The following is a 25,091-nucleotide window of genomic DNA, read 5'->3' on the forward strand; positions in this document are numbered from 1 at the left end:
AGAAGTATTTGACTTCTTTTGTTTAGCTTCAGAGGACAGAACCAGGCATAATAGGTATAAGTTACAAAGAGATAGATTTAGGTTTGATATTAGGAAATGGGATTTAGTAATTGAACTCTACAGCACTGGAAAGGCCCTACTTGTGGGTGATGGGGGAATGGGGTGGGGGAGAGGTTGAAGGACCACTAGTTGGGTGTGTATGGATTGGATAGAAGACTGCTTAAGTTCCTTCAAAACCTAGAATTCTGTGATTTTTGTCTCTTTTAGTACTGCCTGGGTGTTATCTTAGACTCTTCAGTCTCCCAAATCTACTTACTCAACAAGCGTGGCTATTCTACTTCTAAGACATCTCTTACATTGATTCCCCTTCTCTTCACTCCTGGGGTGACCTCCCCTAGTTCAGACCCTCTTCACTTTTTACCCTACTAAAATAGCCTAATAATTGTCCCACCCGTTTCCAGTCTTTCTCCTTCCCTTTCTGTTCTATAAAACTGTGGCAAAGTTGATTCAAGTCAGGCTTTTCAGCATGCCCGATGCATTGTAGAGATGGCTGGGCCTGGAGCTGGGAGTCTTGACTCAGACTCTTGCTAGCTTGTAATCTGGCTCAGTTTCCTCAACTATAAAATGGGAATATGTTCGGTGCCTGCCACATGGTAGGAGCTACATGAATGCCTATTCCCTTCCTCTATTCCCAGCCAGCCTTATTGTTTGGGTTTTTTTTTAGATTTTGGCTAGGCAGTGGGGTTAAGTGGCTTGCCCAAGGCCGCACAGCTAGGGAATTATGAAGTGTCTGAGGTTGAATTTGAATTCAGGTCCTCCTGACTCCAGGGCCACATCCACTGCGCCCCCTAGCCGCCCCCAGCCTCCTTCTTGCCCATTCTTCTCCACACCTTGCTTATTTAAGCCAAAGGGGCCCGCTGCTTGCTCCTGGTGCACCGCAGGTGAGCGTGGCCCCCACAGGGCCTGCCCCAGCTCGCCTCCTCCCCACAGCTCTCCTTCAGCACCCCTGGGCCGCGCAGCCCAGCACCCTCCACAACTCTGTGCATTTCTTTTGCATTTGTGTTCCTCGAGTCCTTCTGGCGGGAGAACGGAACCCCGTTGGGCAGGGACTGCTCCTTTTCTACCTGTGCGGCCCTCCCCCCTCCTCCCTCCCCGGCACAGCGGGGGGGGGGGGGGGGCGGCTAATACTGAGCGGACAAACGGCAATAAAAGACCCTCCCGGCCCCGGGGGGCGCAGGGCGTGCCCCGGGGCTCCCTGACGTCCCAAGGCAGGGCATCCCCGCAGGGAGGTGGCTTCTGCCCGGCCCGCTCCCGCCAGGCCGGGGCCAAGGCCAGGGGCCGTGCCCTCCCGCGGGGCGGCGGGCGCCCCCTCCTGTCGTCCGCCGGGGCGCTGCCCACGAGGCCGGGGCGCTGCCCACGAGGCCGGGGCGCTGCCCACGAGGCCGGGGCGCTGCCCACGAGGCCGGGGCGCTGCCCACGAGGCCGGGGCGCTGCCCACGAGGCCGGGGCGCTGCCCACGAGGCCGGGGCGCTGCCCACGAGGCCGGGGCGCTGCCCACGAGGCCGGGGCGCTGCCCACGAGGCCGGGGCGCTGCCCACGAGGCCGGGGGGCGGCGCGAGCCAGGGCGCCCAGGCTGACGGGGAGCCGGTGCCCGGCCGGCCCCGCCCCAGCCGCCCGCTCCCGCAGCCCCGCCCCGCGGAGCCCCGCCCCCGGCGGCTCCTCCCCGCGCCCTGCAGCCCCGGAGGCCGGGCCGGGGCGGGCTTGGGGCCCTCGTGGCCGCGCCCACGGAAGCGCCTCGGAGTCCGCAGGAGCGCCGCCGCCTCACGCCGCCTCACGCCGCCGCCCGCCGCCGCCGCAGCCTCCCGCCGCAGCCTCCCGCCGCCGACATGCCGGTGAGTCTCGCGGCCCCGCGCCGCTCCTGTTAGTGGTGGATGCGCGCCCCGGCCGGGCCGCCATCCCGCGCCCACCCGGCCGGGCCGCCATCCCGCGCCCACCCGGCCGGGCCGCCATCCCGCGCCCACCTGCCCGGGCCGCCAAGGGCTCCGGGGTCCTCCGGGGCCGCCGCGCCCGCGCCCGTGCCCGGGCCCCCGGGGCTCCGCGCTGCGCGGAGGGGAGCGGGCGGGGCCGGCGCTGGGCTCCCGGGCCGGGCCGGGCCGCCTCCCCGGCGCCCTCCCACGCCCCCATCCTCCAGGGCCCGCTAGAATTCACTCTGAGACCAAGGCCACGGAGACAATAATTTCACACATTTTCTGTGGGGGAGGGGTTCCCGGGGAGTCCCTCCTTTATAGCTAAACGGGGAAACTGAGCCCCGCGAAGGGCTTTGATCTGCGTTACTTGGTGAGGACGGGAGGAGCAGGACCCTCCGGCTCCCGCCCGCCCCAGGGGCCGCGCCCGCACGGAGGGGTGCCCCGGGGACACCGGACTGAGGGGAAATGACCAAGGAGGCAGTTGTGGGGCTCACGGGCCCGGAGACTGCACGGGCAGCCCGAGGACCCGAGTTTCAGTCTTGTGTTCTGTACTTAGGAAGGTGTGTGACCTTGAAAATAATGGAGGCTCCTCTGCCCAGGAGGTCAGCCTGGCACAGCCTCACAGGTAGGAAGACCCGGGTTCAGAAGACGCCCCTAACACCTACACTAGCTCCGTGCCCGGGATGATTACTTAACCGGTGCCTTTCCCAAGCCATCAGAGAAGACTATAATTTGCAGATCAGGCGCTGACCTATATTGGTACAAAGAATTTCCTCTGTGAAATCCATCCAGAATAATGTTTGCGGTATTTATCTCACAGGAGAGGAAATTAGATAGATGTTTATTAAAGTATTATATAACTGTTAGTTCTCATCCTTATTATTTTACATGTGGTTCCTCCTGAATGTGCCTGATTGAGACAGTGCTCTGCCCACAGCCGTGATCTGTGCCAGGTGGTGTTCCTCAAGCTTTCTGCATCCTAGCAACCTGTCTTTGGAGAGTTACTGGGTAACCTGGAAGAACTCCAGGAAGACCTTTGTCTGTACTAGGTGTTTATTTCTTAGAACCAGACTCATTAAGTAGGACTTAAGGGAGAAACTGCAAACAAAAGAGGCAAAGAACTGGACTGATCTGCTCCCCATCCTCAGAGAGTCCATTTAGCCTTGTGAAAGGAGAGTCATTACCTCCTCACCCAGATTAGACCCCTCAGAAGCAAAGAAAGCACAGGGTGTTATGTTCCTGTTTTCAGTGGTGCTGATCTCCCTGGGACAAGCATCACAGAGACCCACCCAGCCAGATATGGGCCCTGTGAAAAAACCTAGAACTGGCTCCCTTCCTCTTCAGGGTCCTTCAGGGTCAGTTGGCACTTGGTCTTGGTGTATATAGGGTCAGCTTCTGGAAAGCCTTCCAAGAGAGAGAGACAGACAGACAGACAGGCAGGCAGGCAGAGACAGACACAGAGACAGGCAGAGGCAAAGGCATTACCAAGAACTGGGAGACCAGGATGGTGAAATAACTCAAAACAGTGTAGGGTAACAAATGCTTTCAAGAAGCTGAAGTTGTTTAACCTAGAAACAGGGACTTTGAGAGGTGGGCATGATTGTGGTTTTCAAATATTTAAAAGAACTGCCATATATCATTTACTAAATGAGTTAATTTAGATAAAAGCATTTTGTAAAATCTAAAGCACAATAATGCCAGCTGTCATCTTGTGAAAGGTGGATTCTATAAGACAAGGCAGGAAAAAGAAAGTAGAAATTAAGGCAATACTGAAAAGAGACTTAGTGGTCATCTCACCCAACTTCTTTACTTTGCAGAGGAGAAACCCAGAGAAGGGAAGTGATTTTTTCAGTGAATTAGTGATAAAACCAGGACTTAAAACAGTCACCTGATTCCTAGTTCATTGCTCTTTCTGTCCCATGACTTAGTTTTTGCATGTATACAATTCCAGTAAAGAGGGAATGGAGTGGGGAAAGTAGAAAAGTACAAGTCCACTTAGAAGAAACCATTCATGATCAAAAACACAATAGTCCTAGCTGATACGCTTCAAATTTTTATTATATATATATATACGTATATATATATATGTATATATATGTATGTATATATGTATATGTAAACAGCTTAAAGTTTGCAAAGTGAGTGATTAGGTGGTACAATGGGAAGAAAGCAAGACCTGGAGCCAGGAAGATCTAAATTCAAAAAATGGCCTCAGACTCTTACTGACTGTGTGACCCTGGGCAAGTCACTTCACCTCTGTTTGCCAATCTATAAAATGAGGATAACAACACCTTCTTCCCAGGATGGTTGTGGGGATCAAATGAGATAATAATTATAAAGCACTTATCTAGGTGCCTGGCAGGTAGTAAGTGCCATATAAATGTTAGCTATTATTATTAATGAGATAATAATAGTCAAGTACTTTACCGTACCTGGCACACAGTAAGCGATATATGAATGTTAGGTTTTTATTATTCTTAATAAGATAATAATTGTAAAGCACTTAGCACATCATAATAAGCACTATATGAAGGCTAACTTTGATTATTAGTCTTTTTAATAACAAGATAATGCTTGTTCAGGGCTCCACACAGGGCCTGGCGTATCTTGGCGCTGGTGAGATGTGAGCTATGATGAGCTCTCCTTTGCCTCATCACTGTCTTGTGAGGTCAGGGTGATGCCTGCTGCACGATAGACAGGTCCCTCTTCCTTGCCATAAGCAGGTTTGCATGCCTTCATCTCTTCAAACCAGAAAGCGTAAAACCTCAGACATTCTCTAATATTCTACTTCCAGCCATAGCTTCCCTGAAAAGGGATCTCTATGTTCTGTTTTACCTTTCCCAGTACTTATGTAAATTACCTCATCCACAGGCAGACTTTGTCTGGTTGTTCATTTTTTCTCTTATATTGAGCCAAGATCTGTCTTACTGAGATTCTTAAGCCTGTGGAGTGTAGATTTGGTGTGAGTGCACTTTTTTGAAAATAATTTTTCTTCTGCTTACTTAATGGGGCTTCCAAATGTTTTCTTTTTTAATTTTTTTCCTGTTATAAGTAACATTTTTTCTGGAGTTTTTTGTTATTTTTCTGTTATTATAAGTGGCATAGAAGGAAGGCCTTTCTAGTTCTAAATTTCTATGTAAACCGAATAAAAATGATTGTGTCTTGTATTTGATGTACAGCTCTCACTCCAAAGCCTTTCTAAAGAGAGAAGAATTTTTTTTGGGGGGGGGGGTGTTCTGAACAATAACTGTAGTGAGTATTCATTAAATATTTTCTAAAAAATTGAAGAGAGGAAAAACTGATTCTTAAGAATATTATATAGACCACAGATTTCAAACTCAAAGAGAAAAGGGGCCACTAAACCATATGGAAGAATTCCTGTAAGCATACTGACTTAGAGAAATATGTATTAATATTATCTGTGTTTTGTTATATTTTTATTTTTAATTAAATATTTTCCATATTTCCCCATCCATAATAAGACCCTGAAAGGGTCTTAGGGACTTCATTGATATAGATTGAGGTCAAAGTTAGTTACATTCATATACATCTCCCAACATGGGAAGGGGTGGGGGTAGGGAAGGGAGGGTGGTAGAAAAAAGTATAACTTACACATTTGCAAATGGATGAATGTTGAAAAACTACCAAAGCATATAATTGGAAAAATAAAATAAAACATTTTTATATTAAGAAAAGAAAGAGTTGATTTAGTAGCTCAATAAACTAAATACTTTTGTGATTGCAAAAAAAAGTTAAATTCATTCAGCCAATATTTTTAAGCATTATTATATTTTTTGCCTATTAAAATCATAAAGATGCATTTGTTAACCTCCTATTAAGTGGCAAGCACTGCTGGGTGCTGGTGACAAGGGGAAAAATATAATCTATGCTCAAGAATCTTACGTTCTATTGAAGGAGATAATATACAAAGCAGACACAAGATAACCTTAGATAGAAAGGTTTTGGTAGCTGAAGAAATTTGGAAAGGTCTCTTGTAGTACATTGGACTTTGAACTGAATCTTGAAGAAATCCATTGAAGGAGAACATTCCAGGCCTGGGGTCCAGCAGCCAGGTCAGAGACACAGAGACAAGAGGTGGTGGGTTACCTGTAAGGAACATCAAGGTCTATTGAACAATAGAATGTCCTATGGACATTGGGGAGGGATGTGTAAAGAAACTGGAGACAGGAAAGAGTTGGATTGTGAAAAATGCTCACCAATGAAGTTGATATTTGACCTTAGAAATAAACTACAATTTATTTGGGGGAAGTGACATGGTCAAATTTATGTTTTAGGAAAAATTACTTGTGAATCTGTGGAAGATTTTTTAAAGTGAGGAGAGACTAGAAACAGGGAGCTCAATCTTGTTTCAGGTTTTCTTCACAAATATATTGGAGTGGCTCACCATTTCCTTTTCCAGTTCATTTCATGGATAAAGAAGGGTAAAGTGATTTGCCCAGGTCACAGAGCTAGTAAGGTCTGATTTGAACTCAGGAAGCTGAGTTTTTTTTTTAATTTTAATTACATTTATTTTATTTTTGTACAAATGATTTTTTTACATTTCTAAAATATTCTTGTTTAAGAGTAAACATAATACTCCCTCCCCCCAAAAATATAGACTGTCATGAGCAATAGAGTAAAGGAAACAGGAAAAAATTAAAATTAAAATTAAAAAATAATAATAATAATAGGGGCAACTAGGTGGCACAGTGGATGGAGCATTGGCCCCGGAGTCAGGAGCACCCAAGCTCAAATCCAGCCTCAGACACCCAACAATCACCCAGCTGTGCAACCCTGGGCAAGCCACCCCAACCCCATTGCCCTGCAAAGACCAAAAAAAAACCCCCCAAAACAAAATATAGTGATGATGATGATGATAGGGTTGGCCAGGTGGCACAGTGGACAGAGCACCAACCCCGGAGTCAGGAACACCCGGTTCCAAATCTGGCCTCAGACACCCAACAATCACCCAAGCTGAGTCTTCTTAACTTGAGCCTAGTGTTGTGCCACCCAGCTGACAGAGAGACCAATTAGAAGGCTAATAAAATAATCCAGGTAATTCATGATGAGAATCTGAATTGAGGTGTTAGGTGTGAGTTGAAGGGAAGAGATGAAAGAGATAAAATCAACAAGACTCAATGACTAATTCCACTTTTGAGCTGAGTGAAAGGCAAGAATTAAGGTGATTCAGAGAAGATGAAATGATTTTATATTTTTGCAAGTTTAATATATGCATGATTTGTATGTAAGAGTTTTGTCAAACTCCTCAGCTTGATATTTATTTAAAGTCTTTCCGACTTAGACCCAAATTTACTAACTGTGTGACCCTGGGAAAGTCACATTGCCTCTGTCTGCATCAGTTTCCTCATCTCTGAAATGAGAATAATAACAGTACCTACCTTCTCAGGCTGTTGTGAAGACCAAATGAGATAATCTTTGTAAGATGCTTTGCACATTGCCTGAGATAGATTAGACACTATTTAAAAGGTGATTCCTTTCCACTCCCTCTTCCATCTCTGGGCTATCCCTCATGACTAAAATAATATTCCTTCCTCACCTCTTCCTCCTAGAATCCCTAGTTTCCTTTCAAATGCTTCCACTATATATGAAGCTTTCACATATGCACAGACATAGACATGCAGATACACACACCAGCTATATTGTGAGCTTTTCAAGGGTAGGGTTTCTTTTACTTCTGTCTTTGTATCTTTTGTCTGCATACATGTTTTTACCTCTTATTCATACTCTAGATTATGCTTATTATAAACTGTTATAGAATAGAAAGGCCTTTGTTTCTATTTAAATTCCCAGAATACATAATAGATACCAGATAAAATTGTTGATTGAATGAATTAAAATAAGCAACTATTTTGTTGCTAGAATAGGCCCCCAACATATGACAGTAGGGAAAAGAGGTTAGTTTAGGTCTTCTGCTAGATTATACCTTGGATGGAATAACCTTTTTGCTGGTAAAGGGTCTTGCCTTCATGTTGTTGCGACTGATCAGGGTAGTGGTTGTAGGGTGCTCAGGGAATATTAGTACCTCTGATGTGAGGGTACCCAAGTCCTTTTCAGGGCTACTTTACACTTTTATTATCCAACTGGTCACTTAACTCTCACTGTGGCTCCAAGAAACGTAGCATGCATGGCAGCCACACCTCAGTAAACTATTTTAGCAGATGGGCTAAACCAGGTTGAGGGCAACCAATGGACTTCTAACCCAACCTTGTGAATTCTTCACCTAGTAGAATAAGTGGGTTCAGTTTGTTCCAAAGGCAATGAAGGAGTTGAACTAAGATGCCAAGGTCATCCACTGCATCCTGAGTCATCGCCAGTAATTTTGACTTTTGTCTTGCCACTGGACTTTGATGACTCTGGAAGAGAGAGTGAGGCAGAGTTGTGTGAAACTGATGATTTTATGTGCAAGAATGTTGGCAAGAGCACATAGCTAATGACTGACTTTGGTTGTTGGACTGTGGCCTGCTCTTCTACTGGCCTGTTGGCCCATGTAAATATTTGGTCATCAGCATAACCTCATCAGCCTATCCTTGACCTTGGAAGGTTTGTTTTAGGTCTGTTGAGCTCTGCTTACTAGCCCATTTGTCAACCGGTGGAATTCTGTATTTTGTGTAGATTCTGTATTTTTGGCCTCTTTTATCTATACTGTCTGGGATATCAAGCACTATAAAACTAAAATCCTGGATGAAGGAGACATCTCAGATTCTGAGGAAGATCTGGGGTCTACTTCATTAGAGGGGACCATGGACTCTTTAATATAAAAAGCGTCATTGGCTCAAAGTTCTGCCTCTGTGGTTTTTCTTGCATTTTGGACAATTTTAAAAATTCTTATACTTTGATTCCATTGCAAATTCCAAAAAGAAATTGGAATTTTATCTTCCCAAATCATAAAAAATAAAAAGTTACTGTATAGAAATAATCATAGTTGACTTAGACATAAAGCCAAAGGAAAAAAGTAAACAGCCTAAATGTCCAATAATTGGTGGGTAGCAGAAGTTATCATGATATTTTAAGATAAAGATGAGGGAAAAGATCTATATGAATGCATTGGTAACTGATTATTATTTGGATAATTCATTTGGTCAAGGCTCCCCAGTTCTTTTCAGTCCCCATCCTTGGCTTTCACACCTTTCTTCTCACTCTGGAACATCCCTCCACCCTGCTGGTTCCCCTTTCCTCCTGTGATGACTTTTTCCAGGGCCTTTGTTTTGGGTACAAGCCAGGTTTTCATTCCTCTCAGGTTTTTTCCCTACTCTGATCTCACCACTGTAATGCCATGAGTGCCTTCTCTTCCCCTTTTCATGTCTCATTTGTGTATTATCTTCCCCATTAGGTGGGACTTTGAGGGAAGGGACCATCTGCTTGTATATTTGTTCTCAGCACATAGCACAATGGCAGCACATGGTAAATGCTTAATAAAATATTTGTAGCCCTTCCACCTACTTATCCCCTACACTTCCTATTCATTGTGAAAGATAGGTTCTACAGTTTACCATAAATATTGAAGAAGAAATAAAATAGATTAATTTTTCATAAAGAAAATTTTTAAAGTTTTTACATGTTTATCAGAAAGAGTTTATATTCTCCACTGAGGGGAGGGAGGTGGAAAGGGAGGGTGGTAGAAAAATGTGTAACTTTATTAAATATGTAAAGGGATGAATGTTGAAAAACTTTCATAACATGTAACTGGAAAAATAAAATAAAGCCTCAATAAATAAACAAAAACAAATAAATAAATAAAAAGGGTATCTAATTAATTAGTAAGACTCTTGTTCCTCTTTCCTGTCGACAGTTTTATTCTTTGTCCAGTTTTTAAACTAAAATTATTTTCAGCCTACAGTTTGTTTCTTGCATTGGATTTGATTGAGAATGGGAAATGAATTGTCATAAATGGGTTTCAGGCCCTGTGAGCACATTTGGTAATGATGAGATTTTTTTTTTTTTTTAGGTTTTTGCAAGGCAAATAGAGTTAAGTGGCTTGCCTAAGGCCACACAGCTAGGTCATTATTAAGTGTCTTGAGACCGGATTTGAACCCAGGTACTCCTGACTCCAAGGCCAGTGCTTTATCCACTATGCCACCTAGCCGCCCCGAGATTTGCTTCTTAAAGCATAATCCAAATCTTGTAACTTCATTGTTTGGAAATTAAATCAGAATCTCTGTATCTGGAATTCAGTTTATTTATCTTTCAATGAGTGGTTGTTGCAGATGTTTTTCCTAGTTCAGCATAAAAAGGGTTACATATTAAAAATCATTTATTTGGTCGTCATCAATAGAAATTTTTCCTTCAACTGTCTCTTTCAAATTTTCCAAATGAATTATGACACTCCCACTCTTTCCTACCCCATCTATGCTTCTTCACCACAGCTCCACAATTCACAATTTTACCAAGTAGTCTCCATACCTCCTCAAAAAGCTTCTGGTACCCTTGATTGGAGGGGAGGGGAGAAGGGGTAAATATGCCTCAGGTTAGAAATCTCTATTCTTAGAGTTTTATATAAGATTTTACTTCTTGTTTCATAGTTTTCTTCAGTGTTCTTTTTTCATGGTTACTAAATTTTTTTTTTTTTTTTTTAGATTTTTCAAGGCAATAGGGCTAAGTGGCTTGCCCAAGGCCACACGGCTAGGTAATTATTAAGTGTCTGAGGCCGGATTTGAACTCAGTTACTACTGACTCCAGGGCTGGTGTTCTATGCACTGCGGCACCTAGCCGCCCCTATGGTTACTAAATTTTTAAGAACTTCTAAAGCATTGTTAAGATGACTTTTTTTTACCCTTTCATCCCACTCAGTTCTAGATATACTCAATATCTACCTTTTCCATCCCCAAAAATCTCACCTTCCCTTGAGAACATAGAATTTTAGATACAAAACTGAAAGGGACATCAGAGATCATCTAAACCAACCTGTATAACAAAACAAAACCAAAACTTTAAAAAAGCCAGTTAAAACTAATTGATAAGGGGCAGATCGTCCAGTGGATAGAGCACTAGCCCTGGAGTGAAGAGGACCTGAGTTCAAATGATACCTCAGATACTTCTTAATAGTTACCTAGCTGTGTGACCTTGGGCAAGTCACTTAACCCCATTGTCTTGCATAAACCAAACACAGCAATTCCACATGATCAAGTATGTAAACATCATGCACCATAGTTCACTTAACATATTTGGTAATGGCTCTTGGTCATGTATGTGTGTGTGTATGTATATGTGGCTAGGTAATTTATACATAGTGCATTTTCTCATTCTTTAATGCCAAGATTAGTCATTATAATTATAAAAGTATTTTTACTCTGTTTTTTGTTTACATTATTGTAGTTAGGTATATAATTTTCCTTCCTCTTTGCTATTTTTGCACACTATTACAGAATCTCCCGACTGGACATTTTCCTTTGTTTCTTTCTCATGCTTGAAATACTTTCCTTCCTCTTCTCCATTTCCTGGCTGCTGTCAGTTCCCAGTTAAAATCTCACCTTTTCTAAGAAGTCTTTCCTTATCCCCTTTAATGCTTTATTGATTATTTCTAGATTATCCTATCTCAGTCTTGTTTTTACATAGTTTTCTTCATGACTCCACCTTGGGTCAGGAACCTCTAGAAGGCAGAGCCTGTTTTTGCCATGTGGCAGCGTGCTGCCACATGGTTGGTATTTAATAAATGCTCGTCAAAGTGAAATTCCTCACTTTCAGGTTTTCTGGGCCTCCCATTGTTGCCTGGCCAGGTGGGTAGAATCTTCCCCAAGGACCTTTTTCCCTGTTAACATTTCTTCTTTGTTGATTTCAGAAACATGAGTTCTCTGTGGACATGACCTGTGAGGGCTGCTCGAATGCGGTCACCCGAGTTCTCAACAAGCTGGGTGGTAAGTGGATTTGAGGAGGCTGGACAGGGTTCAAGGGGTAGATTGGGGCATAAAGGGGGGGAGGAGGCCACCTTCAAGGAGTTCTGCCCTCCGCATGTTCCTCCACATAGCTAGGAGCTAACCCATACACAGGACTGTGATGGAACCATGGACCATATATGAGATGGAATAGGCCTTCAATATCAGCTTATCCAACCCCTTGTTTTACATATTAGGAAATTGAGGTCTAGAGAAAAGTGATTTGCCATGGGCAAGTGAAATGGGATTTCACTGTAAATGCATTTTATCACAGTTATTCCATAGCGAGACAGTAGCTGAGAAAGGATCAGAACCCAGAACTTCTAAGGCTTCATTTAGCCAGGCTGCCCCTATTATATACAAAGATGACAGTATTAATCTTTGAGTTGTATCTCCAGTAGAAGAGATGGACAATTCAACAAGCATTTATCAAGTATGTATTGTATGCAAGTAGTGTTCTGGGCATTGGAGATGCAAACATAAAAATAGTGCTCTCCTTTTTCTTAGAGTCTTTGATATTGAAACCAGCTAGGAGGGCTTGGGGGGGCTCAACCAGCATTGGGGACCTGAAGAGACCTCCTGGCCTGCCTGTGATTGTAGAGGGAAGGAAGGTCAGTGTGTGACCTTCTCTTTGTTAAAACTGAATTCCAGCTTCTTGAATTCTAACCATAACAGCAGCTTTTAGGAGCGGAGTAAAACATGTATTTGAAAAGTTCTTGAGAAATCAAGGTTGGTATGTGATTGGATCAGTGTTTGCAAATAAGCCACCTCTTGTGAGGTACAGCCCCAAGTGACCCTTCGGGAAACCAGAAGGGAACATGAGAGAGGCCTGATCAGGTTCACGCTTCGGGCTTATCAGAAGGCCAAGCCTGTGGGTTCCATCTTGGAGGCACTAGCTAACCCCTCACTCCAGCCAGCTGCCTCATGTATGAGCAAAAGAATAGGCATAACCAAGTGCTTTTACTTCCTCTTGCTAAAGAGCCCCCCAAGCAAGGGTTCCCTGTGTTTCTCAGTATTTTATTTACTTTTCCTCCATGTTTCCTTTTTCTCAACGATTATCTCCCCTCTCTGACTCTCTTTCTCTCCTTTGCTCTCCTCTCTTCCTTACCTGTATGTAAAATGTAATTTCTCTCAGGATTACTTCTCCACCACACCTCCAGTATGAATCTGGATAGCCAAGCTGTTACTTGTCTAGTAGAGGTTCTCATTCTGGAGTCCATGAGTGTGTGTGTGTGTGTGACTATTTCAATATAATTGGTTTCCTTTATGATTCTATATATTTTATTATGTGCCTTTAAAAGCAATATTATGAGGAGAAATCCATAGGTTTCACAGATTGCCCAAAGGGGGTCATTAGATTTTGTTCTTAGTCAAAGTGTTTTTGCTTGGAAATCTGAGCCTCTGAGAGCTTCTTTCCTTCACTTTTTTTTTTCAAAAAGGGAATTTTGAGAAGGATTGAAGTCTCAGATCTGGCATTTTACAAACTAAAACCATCCTAAATACAGATCTTGAACCTGATAGGTAAAGGGAACTAACCACATGTTTGAGTACTGCCTCCCCCAGTCTGCTCATACAGTAGGAGCCAGTCAGTCTCTAGTGCTAACCCTGCCAACTCATTCTGAACATAACTTTAAACAAATCTGTTTCTCTCTAGGCCTCAGTTTTTTCCTCTACAAGGTAAGAGTGTTAAACCAAATGATTTCTTCCAGTTCTAAGAGTCTATGACTGGCCCTGAACTGTGTACTTCCTAGTTGTGATCTTCATCTCACCCCCACTAATTTAAACATTCTCTGAGGTCACTTGAAAATGCCTCATTTATTTGCTTTGTTAACAGTTGTTGCCTTAGCAGTTTCTCAGTTATATCCTGTTTTCTATACTGTAAGAGGGCAACCAGCTGGTGTAGTGGATAGAGTGATGGACCTGTAATTAGGAAGACTCATCTTCCTGAGTTCACACTTATTAGCTGTGTGACCCTGGGCAAGTCACTTATCCATGTTTGCCTCAGTTTCCTCTATTGTAAAATGAGTTGGAAAAGGAAATGGCAAACTACTACATGTGCCAAGAAAAAACCCCAAATGGGGCCATGAAGAATTGGATCCAACTGAAATATGTGAATAACAATAGTATTTTCTTTCTGGTCTCTGATTTTGACTTAAAGGAAGTTGAGAGCTTCCTCTGAAAGGAACTCTTGGCTAAAAAAGAGAGCTTCCTTTGAAAGGAACTTTCAGCATCCAGGTACCTACACAATGGGGAGGCTAAACTAGAGTAAATCCTAATCCTCAGAGCCTCAAAAGTACAGGGTGGGGCAGCTAGGTGGTGTAGTGGAGCCAGGAGTACCTGGGTTCAAATCCGGTCTCAGACACTTAATAATTACCTAGCTGTGTGGCCTTGGGCAAGCCACTTAACCCCATTTGCCTTGCAAAAAAAACAAACAAACAAAAAAAAAAAGTACAGGGTTGCTCCTAGTGGAGAGGGATAGAATGTAGGTTATTTGCTTTCAGGAATTCAGTTTGAGAACTGGGTACCTGCATCATAATCAGAGCACCTTTGGCATGGCTGCACTAACCCTCCATCTTGAGATAGTCTCCAGGGTGGGTAAGTTCAATGTTGCCCATAAGAATCTAATTGCCATCTTATTTTTCCTCTGCTGCTGAGATATTAGAACCCTTTAGTAGTCAGTTACCGGTCTCCTGGTCATTCTCAAGTCTTTTTCATACCTGGATAACAGGATCCTGTACTTGGTCCCCAGGCTTATATTGTGGTCTTTTCTGTATGTAGTGATGTCCCCTGGCCTCCTACCCTGGCCATACAGAAATATTGCTCTGACATAACTACTCAACTTCTTAATTCAGAATTTCAAAACTCTTTTAATTATAACCTCATGTCTTTCAGTCCTTCCCTCTGTCCCACTGCTCCTAAACCTGTACTTCATCTATCTTTTCATAGGCTTGAACCAACGTTGGTATTTGTCCTGTTGTCCTTTTGCCTTTTAGGCTTTGTCAGAACCCCAGCCTAGGTGATCCTCACCATCCAGTTGCTTGGTTTTTTATTTTGTGCTGTTTGTATCCTTTTGAAAATTCCAATGGAAAGTCATACATACTCTTTTCACTATAAATGCATTTTATCACAATTACGCCTTCACTTATGCCCCACAGTTCTTTTATTCTTCATAAATGGACTTGTCCAGTTACACATTCTACAATGGTTACTCTAATATTTCTCTCTATTCAAAGCTTCTATATCATCTTCCTTCTCAATACAGGTATTTAACTCCTACTTTACTGAGAAAAGAGAGGCTATTCTATCCTTTTTTTATTTTATTTTCACATCAAGGTCCTTCTCAATCAAACCCCATTCTCTCCTTTACTTTAGTTTTTGAAGAGTAAGTGGCCATTCTTCTTGCCAAGACAAACCTATCTTCTTATAATTTTGATCTCATTCTTTTTTGATCTCCCTTATCTGATAGGTTTTCTTTTTTTTCTAATGTTCAAATTCTCTTTAACTGCTAGCTTCTTCTTCCCCATCCTAGAAAGAGTTCTTGTTCAATATCCATTTTCCTAAAACTTTTTGAAAGAGTTATTTATACTTGTTACCTCCATTTCCTCTTTCACTTTATAAGAATTAAGAAATTGTTTTATTGATATTCTTTAAAAAATATTGTCACTTCCCAACCACCTTCTCCCCTCCATAGAGTTCTTTTTTGAAACAAAGAAAAATAGTAATAATAACTACCATTCATATAGTACTTTAAGGGATACAAAGTACTTTACATCTGTTATCTCATTTGATTTTCGCAACAATCATGTGAAATGAATGTTCTTAACCCTATTTTACAGATGAGGAAATTACAGCAGAGAGAAGTTAAGTGATTTATCTAGGATCATACAACTAGTTAAATGTCTATGGCAGGATTTGAATTCAGATCTTCTACTATCTGGACCCAGCAGTCGTTATACTATAAGACCTAAGCTGCCTAAAGTCCAGCCAAGCAAAATTAACACAGTCTCCTCTCAGACTCTTATTTTAGAATTTATTCCCAGTTTTTAATTGGAATTACTCTCTTTGGGGAGCAGCAGCTAGGGTCAAAGTGGATAGAGCACCAGTCCTGGAGTCAGGAGGACCTGAGTTCAAATGCAGCCTCAGGCACTTAACAATTACCTAGCTGTGTGACCTTGGGCAAGTCACTTAACTCCATTGCCTTGCAAAAAAAACCCCAAACAAATTGCTCTCTTCAAGGTGTTGCCAAAGATACTTCTTTTTTCTGTGATTTTCATTTTTTAGACATTCTTTATGCTTTTCATTGTTATAACACATTCATTTCCAAATATATCCTTCCAACACCTACCTAAAAAGCTATCCCTTTTAACTGAGATTTTAAAAGAGAGAAGAAAAAACAAATTAAATGATAAATTCAGTGACTTTTTCAGAGTCCCTGTTCTACTTGGCCTTTTTATTAGAGCCTCTGATATTTGTTGGTCATCTTCTCCCTCTTCCTTGATTTTCCTTGATTATTCTCCTCCCTTAGCTTCTTGGTCCTCATCCTACTTGTGTGACGATTCCTTTCCTGAGTCTGCTTCCTTGTGCTCACCAAGTATAGGTATCCCACAAGAATTTGTCCAAGGCACTCTTCTCTTATCTTTTTATGCTCTCACCCTTAGATTTGCTAATTCTTAGTTCAATTATATTTACATATATATAGATATAGACATATACACAGATGACTCCCAGATATCTACTTCAGTCTCTTCTGAAAAATAGTTCCTAATTACCAATGGCTTGACATTTCCAGAATACTCCCTCAGCATTTCAAACTCAGTATATCCAAAGTGGAACCCATTCTCTTTCCTTCTATCCTGTCTCCAAACTCCCTCAGTTTCTCATGAATGAAGAGAAGTCTCTTGAATTTTTTTCTCACCATCCTTCTAGTCACTCAGGTTTCTGGCCTCAGAATCATTCCCTAGTCTTCCTCTCCCTCCTCCCCTTCTCCCCCCCATCCCCACCCCATACTCTCTCAGTTTCATCAGGTCCGTTTCCATATTATCTTTTCTCTCCATTCTTGCAGCCTTGACCCCAGTTCAGGTCCCTCTTAGGCAGACTTAAAATAAAGCCTCTGCTCCTCTCTACAGTCCATGCTTGATATCCTGAAACACAGATATGATGAAATGACCTCTTAAAAAAATCTTCAGTGAAAAAAAAATCTTCATTGGATCCCTTTTGCCTCAAAGATAAAATGCAAAATATTCAACCTAGCTTTTAAAACTCTCAATAATGAGTCCCATCTGCTTTTCTAGTCTTATTTAATACAGAGCTTCTAACTATTCCCTGTTTATGACCACATAAGGTGGTCCCTCATATCTTTGCCTAGTAGAATCCCTTTCTTTAGTCAAAGCACAGCTAAGGTACTTGTTTTTAAGCTTACTCTGTCTCCCTCTCTTTTTTTTATTGAACTTTTATTTTATTCTTCCAGTTATATGCAATAGTAGTTTTTCAACATTCATCCATTTGCAAATTTATGAGTTCCATATTTTTTTACCATCTTCCTTCCCTCCCCCACTCATGGCATTGAACAGTCTGGTAAAAAGTTGTGTATGTATGATCCTGTATAGCATATTTCCATATTAGTCATGTTGTGACGGAGGAATTAGAACTAAGGGGAAAGGAAAAAACCATGAGAAAGGAAGGAAAAATAGAAAAGAAGTTTTAAAAAGTGAACATAGTATGCATTCGGACTCTGTGATCTTTTTCTCTGGATGTGGATGGTATTATCCATAGCAGTTCTCCTTGATCTCTGAACTGCTGTCTCTCCCTCTTGAAATTATTTTGAATTACTTTGAATTTGTTTTATATATGTGATTATATTATATTATATTCTCTTATATTCTCTTTCCCTCTATCTGGGAAAATGCAGACTTTTTGAAGGAAAGACCAATTTTGTTTTTGCCTCAATGCTTCCTACAGTGCCTTTCACTCAGATTCTTAGTTCATATTGAATTCCATACTTGAATCAGCAACCCATGACTAGCAAATAGTCAAAGCAAGGATGAGTCAGCAGATCCCATCCACCAGGTGAGAGGAATAGAGAAATAATAACAACTAAGTTTTATATAGTACTCCAAAGTCTGTAAAACACTTTACATATGTTAATCTCATTTGATTCTCACAGCAACCCTTTGAGATTGGGGTTATTTTATAGATAAGGAAACGGGGGGGGGGGGGGCGGGGGCGGGGGGGGGCAGCTTGGTGGCACAATAGAGAGAGCACCGGCCCTGGAGTCAGGAGTACCTGAGTTCAAATCCAATCTCAGACACACTAGCTGTGTGGCCTTGGGCAAGCCACTTAACCCCATTGCCTTGCAAAAACCTAAAAAAAAACAACAAAAAAAAAAAGATAAGGAAACCGAAGTGGAGAACATTTAAGTGACTTACCCATATCACATAGACACTAAGTGTCTGAGACAAAATTGAAACTTAGGTCTTCATCCCTGCAACTCTAATATTCCAACCTCTGTGCCAGCTAGATGCCAATAGACATTGTTGGCATCCTTCAGTCTGTAAGGATGATGTGGGAGCACAATACTAGTCCAGTGAAGGTTGGTGGGGAAAACAACAAACAGAAGAGGGAATTACAGGATATCAACCTTGAGGAGAGAACAGAATGTTGACTTAAAAAGTGCCTGAGAAAGATTTTCCCCACAAGAAAAATGGCATAGGAGAGCATTGGATTGGGAGACAGATTGGGAATCATTGAATATGAGTCCTGGCTCCTTCTCTCAGAGAGTTATGATGGACTATTAAGCCTGCAATACACAATAGGGCTTATCAATTCCAATCCCCTCATTTTATAAAGAAAGCAGGTCCTAAAGAAGGGAAATAACTTACCTACAAATAAGCCTGTAAATTATCAGAGGTTTCCTGTCTCCTGTACTGTGCTTGTGTATAGTATGTATGTCCTTGGGGAAGTCATTTCCCTCACTGAGCCTCGGTTCCCTTACCTATAAAATTATCCATCCCTCATAGGGAAGGTTATAAGGAGAGTATACTTTGTAAACTGGGCAGTACTATAGAAATAGGAGCTCTGATTATCATTGTTCCCTCCCACCCCTTGGCAGGGGTCCAGTTTGACATCGATCTGCCCAACAAGAAAGTGTGCATCGATTCAGAGCATAGTGTGGAAACGCTGTTGGAGACATTGAAGAAAACGGGAAAGACCACCACCTACCTCGGTGCTACCAAGTAGCAGGAAGCTCCACACTCTGGCCAGCATGATGAACCAAAGGGGCAGGTCAGTCAGGCCCTGGGGCTTTGGGAACTACTCTTCCACATCCTCCCTACCCCCTAGTCAGAAGGAGGACTTGCCCCAAGCCTTGTCAAAAGTATACAATTTTAGAACTAGTAAATGAGTTATTTCTAACCTTTCACCACCTTAGTTCAGCTTAGAGTACTAGTTACAATAGTCTGTGCTTTACAATTTAAAAAATTCTTTACTCATAACAGTCCAGTGAGGTTAGTGGTATATGTGTTATTATCACCATTTTATAGATGATGAAAACTGAGACTGAGGAAATTCAAGTGGCTTAGCTCTACGTCAGGAAGTTGGTGACAGGAGTGTGGACATAATGCTCTCTCCTTGAGTAAGCTGTAGGCATTTATCCCACTATCTTCACAGATACTGGCACTTAACTAAGCAGAAAATACAATCTCCAGACAGAACTTTTCTCTTCTTTTTCAAGTTGAGTGTTGGATGTGCCCCAATCCCTGCTCCTTTGTCTTGATCCCTTCTTTAGGAGTGCCCTAAAACAGTGGGGAATGTCCTTGGATAAGAATAAGATGGGTATGGGGGAAAGGTTGAGAAGTGAGCTCCAGTTTGCTGAGAGAGCTTCCTGATGCTCCATGGTGAGAATAGTAACCTTGTGAGTCTTGTCTCCACCACCTCTTTGGGCCCCTTGTTTTAGAGAATTCTTAAGAGAGTTGTGAAGTGACAGAAGCATGGATTAGGACACACTTAACATTCTTAACACACTTAACAATTTATTTTTTTTCTCAATTACATATAAAAATTTGAAATTTTTTTTATTTTGAGCTGCATGTTTTCTCTCTCCTTCTCCCCTGCCTTGCAATTTGATATAGATTATACATATGAAATCATGCAGCACATTTCTATACTAGCCCTAGGAGACATCCATCTTGAAAAAGACAAAAGCTCATCCTGGAGATTGTTTTCTGCTTAGTTTAATGTTAGCTTCTGTGAAGATAGTGGAATGAGTACTTTTGGTTTATGGAGAATTCCATCATGATTAACATTTACATAGCACTTTAAAATTTCCAAAGTGTTTTGCAAAGTATCTTCTAAAACCAGAAACCACAGAGAATAACATAGTATGTGGGACAGGGAGCTGGGTTCTTGTAGTTTGATCGTTTAACAAGCCTTGGAGGCAGTAGCTATTATCTCCATTTTACAGGGAAGGAAATTGAGGCACAGAGAAAGATTAAAGTGATTTCACCCATCTGGTGTCTGAGATGAGATCTGAACTCAGATCTTTTTGATTCCAAGTCCTGTGTTTTATCCATTGGGCCATGTAGCTAACCTCATAAGCTTATAAAAAGGATAAGGTGAAGGGTTTGGATTAGATTTCTGCTTAGTTATAGAACTAAGCTTAACTGTCTACAGTATTGAATAGTATTTTTCATATAGTAGGTATATCTATCTACCTATTTTATATATATATATACATATATATATACATATACATATACACATATATACATATATATATACATATCATATATATATATATATATATATATATATATATATATATATATATATATATATATATATATATGTATGAGGGAGGGAGGGGGAGAAAGTATTTGTAGAATTTGTAGACCCAGTGTTTTGTTCCCTGGTCCAAGATTCTCCCACATTATCCCCTTGGAGGTCTGGTTTGTACCCTACCCTTCTTATCTCCCCAATGCCCAAGAGAATTCTTACTGAGAAGCCTCAGTAAGTATTTATTGGTTGAACTAATGAGTAAATATCTGTATAAGAAGATGAGGGAGGGGGGAGGGGGAGAGCATCCGGCTATGTCGCCTTGCCTACAGCAGAGGGAGCCCCTGTCCTGCCTAACTTTCCCTCTCCTTCCTCCTTGCAGGAGCCCGAAATGGCAGGCTCCCCAGGATCCATTCCCATTCTGGCCAGATGTGGGAAGGAGGGGAGACCTGGGAGTGGAAAGGAAAGAGAGGAAAGAGCGCATCAGTGACTGGGAGCCCACAGAGTTCCAGGGAAGCCCTTCGGCTCACTATCCCTCTTTCTTTGCCACCCTCTAATAAAATGGAGCTGTTTTTTTTTTCTGGAAAAGAGTTCTTTGCATCTTTGATTCCCCACAGACTGCCCCAGCAACAGAAATGATGGGATTTCAGGCCCTCTGCCATGCAATTCTGTCCAGTCATTCAGCCAGCAGTGGGGAGATGTGGGGGGAGGAAGCAGAAAGTAGAGAGGGAAGAGAGAATTCATGGTCAAGGTCTCTTCTATCCCAGGATACCAGATTCCCCTCATGTGGCCTCTGCATTAAGGCAGCCCTTTCCTTCCCAGTGAGAGCAAGGAGTTAGCAAGGAGCAGTCTTTCAGAAAGGAGTTTTGGGGGAAATGTGGAGAAGTGATTTTTGCCCTTGTTTGAAGGACTTCATTGCAACCAGCAGTCAATAAAAGTCAAATCATTCTTTTTTCCTTTGGAAGCAGTTGGGGATTATATGACTGGCTCAGGGTCTCAGGGCTAATACCTATCTGAGACCAAATTTGCACACAGATCCTCCCTATTCCAGGGATGATGCTCTATCCACTGCACCACCTAGCTGCCCTTGATGGTGCCTTGGGTTGGATTGTATAACCCAATTGTAGAATTGTTTCTAAAACCAGAACCCACAAAGAATAACATAACATGCAGGCTGGAGAGCTGAGTTCTTGTAGTTTGACAGCTGTTCAAAGTCATGCAAAAAGGAGCTAGTGGCTCCCTGACATTGTCCTGGCGAAGTAGGCTCCAGAGCATTCTGAACTGTCCCTCATGCCCAATGAGCCAAATTTAGGAAACTTGACTAGACCTTTTCACAAACTCCATTTCAGTGAGTCTCCTACTGGACTTTTAGGAGCCTTCTCATATTGATGAGATCTCCCCAGTATGAGGGGAATATATCCCTCTTAAGATAAAAGACAGCCAGGGAGGGGAGGTTTCTCTCCATGCATGGAGGTCCATTATAGAGCCATCCCTTTGGAAGCAAGTAGATCAGCTGAGATTAAGTACCACCTATATGGAGTCCTATACTCGGTACCAGGGATTGGGGATAAGGAGGAGACAGAATGAGATGGTGATAATCTCTGTCTTCCAGGAGCTTACAAAAACTGAAATACTATTATCCCAGACTTTTTGGAAAGGAGAATAATATAGATATTTACTGATTAAAAAAACCACATTTGAGTTTATGTAAGTCATATTTGAAGCAAAAGTAGGCATACAGTCAAGTCAATAAGATAAAAATTCAAAGTAAATAAATACTATAAATAAACACTACTGAGTATTATAGGTTATAAATATTGGAGTACAGAGTAGTGAAATTGTGGGCCAGGATAGTCAGGGTTTTAAACAGCCTTGAAGAACTGTTACAGTTTTTCCCTGGCTTCTGCATTATTTTTAAGTACCTTAAGTCTTCAGCCCTTATGTTCTTCAAAGAATCCAGAGTTTTGGAAGGGGAAACCAGAGAGCATTTATTGTAACCTCCAAATCTAAGGAAAAATCCTTCCTATAACATCTCCAAGTGATAATCCATCCTCTGCTCGAACATTTCCATTCATGGTGACTCATTCCATTGTTGAACAGTTTAGATTGTAGCAAATTCTCCTTCCTTGGAGTTGAAATATGTCTCTTTTTAACTTCACCTTTTAGTCAGTACCCTTCTGGGATCAAGTAGAATAAGCCAGATCTTTTTTCCACCTAATAGTCCTTCTCTTGGTCACCAGGGGGCAGGATCCTTCAGCTTAACCCCAAAGAAGTTTCCAGAGGTCCTTGAAGAACAGTTGTTTCAGAGACTTATCTGCATAGCTGGTGGTATTTTTCCATTTGGCTGACTAGGGTACCTGGTTCATTTAGGAGGTATCTTGGGATAGAGAAGACAGTGGCCTTGGCTTTCCCAGCTGGTGGTCATTCGAGATCCTTTGCTTGATCCATTACCCTCAGCCCCTCTGCTCCATCTGTCCCTTGATGAAGGGTCTGGTTTCCCATCACCTAGGTCCTGGGTGGGTCATGGTCATTTCTGTAACCAACATAAGCTTGGTTTTCTAACCTCTAAGCTAGAGAGAGAAAATAGATCAAGCAGTTGTGTTCCTTTAGAGCTGGAATGGCTTCTAGAGATTTCATTGAATCCGTTTCTTCTTTATAGGTCCTTTCACCCTAAACCCACCCTCATATCTTTTTCAACCCCCTCATTTTTAGAGCATCAGGAGTTGGAAGGGAGCTCATAGACCATCTCGCTTAATCCTTCATTTTATAGTTGAAGACACTTAAGCCCAGGGAAGTTGTGTCTTGTTGAAGATCACACAGATAATGTCAGAGATGGGATTTGAACTTATATCCTCTGACCGTAGAACCAATGTCTTTTTCTTCCAAGGTTCTGTCTATTATGAGCAGCTTAGGTGGGAAAATTATGGCCTAGAAAAGTAAAGCAGTTAATTAGTTAGTTGGTTTAGTTAGACATGACTGTTTTAGTCCCATCTCTTGATAAATGTTTAATGACATTTAACTAGAAGAACTGTGTGGTTCCTTTTGTAGCTTCCCTATGCAAAGGAGTCAACCTACATCAAACATCTCACCAGGTTACATAACTTAAGAATGTATTTATCTAATCTTTTAAATCAGTTTTTATTGATCTTGCCTAAATTTCCCCCTACATCTTTTCCTTTATTCCCATAATAAAGCTGTCCTATATAATAAAGTATTATTTTTAAAAAAAGACATGAGAAGGAAATCAGTAAAGTGATCAATATATTGGAAAAAATCTGAAATCATATATGGTGTTCCACACCATGATATTCTCCCTGCTGCAAAACTCACCTCTGACTTGGGGGCCATGCTTGTTCTTTGTAATTTTATAATAATTACTTTATTTTTTAAAAATTTATTTATTCTTATTTTGTACAAATAATGTTTTTTATACATTACTAAAATATTCTTGTTCAAGAGTAAAGATAATACCTCCTCCCCCCAAAATATAGACCCGCATGAGCGATAAAGTAAAGAAGAGAAAAAAATTAAAATTAAAAAATAATAATAATAGTAGGTATGGCTAGGTGGCACAGTGGACGGAGCACCAGCTCTGGAGTCAGGAGCACCCGAACCTAAATCCAGCCCCAGACATTCAACAATCACCCAGCTGTGCAAGCCACCCCAACTTCATTGCCCTACAACTCCCCCCCAAAAAAAGACCCAAAATAAAATAGTAATAATAGTAGGGGTGACTGGGTGGCAGAGCACTGGCCCTTGAACCAGGAGCACCTGGGTCCAAATCCAGCCTCAGATACCCAACAATCACCCAGCTGTGAGGCCCCAGGAAGTCTACCCAGCCCCATTTGCCCTGCACCCCCCCCAAAATAATAATAATAAATGTGCTTCAGTCTGTGTTCCAACACCACTAGCTCTGTGGCAGGTGGATCACATTCTTTATGATAAGTCCATCACAAAAGTTACTTCCATATTTTTCCACTGTTGCCATTGCTGATCTTAACTCCCTCCATTCTCACTTCTCCACTACCACATACTATATTTTCTCTCTCCTTTCACTCTGTCTCTGCTGTAGGGTAGCTGAGTAGCGCAGCAGACTGATCCCTGGTCCTGGGGCCAAGAGGCCCGAGCCCCCATACCAGCCCTTAGGCCTAGCATCCACCCGGCCCTATGGTCCTGGACAGGCCATCCAACAATTACTTTCAATTGTTTTTTATTATTCTTCCCATTTGTAATGTGATAGTCATTGTATATGTTTTCTTAGCTCTGTTTATTTCATTTTGCATCAATTAAATTTTTTCATGCTTCATTTTATTTATCATATTCATCATTTCTTACAACCTAGAAATATTACATTAATTCATGCATCATAATTGGTTTAACTATGCCCATTCATTGGACATCTGCTTTATTTCTAGTTCTTACAATCACAAAAAAGTGCTATTATAAATATTTTGGTGTTTGTAGA

At 41.9% G+C, this 25,091-nt stretch overlaps 1 protein-coding gene across 1 annotated transcript; it reads left to right on the forward strand.

Moving 5' to 3' along the window:
- Positions 1 to 1,830: 1,830 nt before the first annotated feature.
- Positions 1,831 to 21,264, forward strand: ATOX1 (antioxidant 1 copper chaperone). The gene is made up of 4 exons (XM_074212572.1): positions 1,831 to 1,892; positions 11,764 to 11,839; positions 18,966 to 19,138; positions 21,009 to 21,264. Exons 1-3 carry the CDS (start codon positions 1,887 to 1,889, stop codon positions 19,091 to 19,093), a joined length of 210 nt encoding a protein of 69 aa, XP_074068673.1. The 5' UTR covers positions 1,831 to 1,886; the 3' UTR covers positions 19,094 to 19,138; positions 21,009 to 21,264.
- Positions 21,265 to 25,091: the final 3,827 nt, after the last annotated feature.

Source organism: Macrotis lagotis, chromosome 1, assembly GCF_037893015.1.
Source record: "Macrotis lagotis isolate mMagLag1 chromosome 1, bilby.v1.9.chrom.fasta, whole genome shotgun sequence".
NCBI lineage: Eukaryota > Metazoa > Chordata > Mammalia > Peramelemorphia > Peramelidae > Macrotis > Macrotis lagotis.

Excerpts from the sequence above, each read along its gene's own strand:
- ATOX1 (XM_074212572.1), top strand. Across the intron at positions 11,840-18,965 it reads AGTTCTCAACAAGCTGGGTG|GGGTCCAGTTTGACATCGAT; the intron begins GTAAGTGGATTT and ends ACCCCTTGGCAG.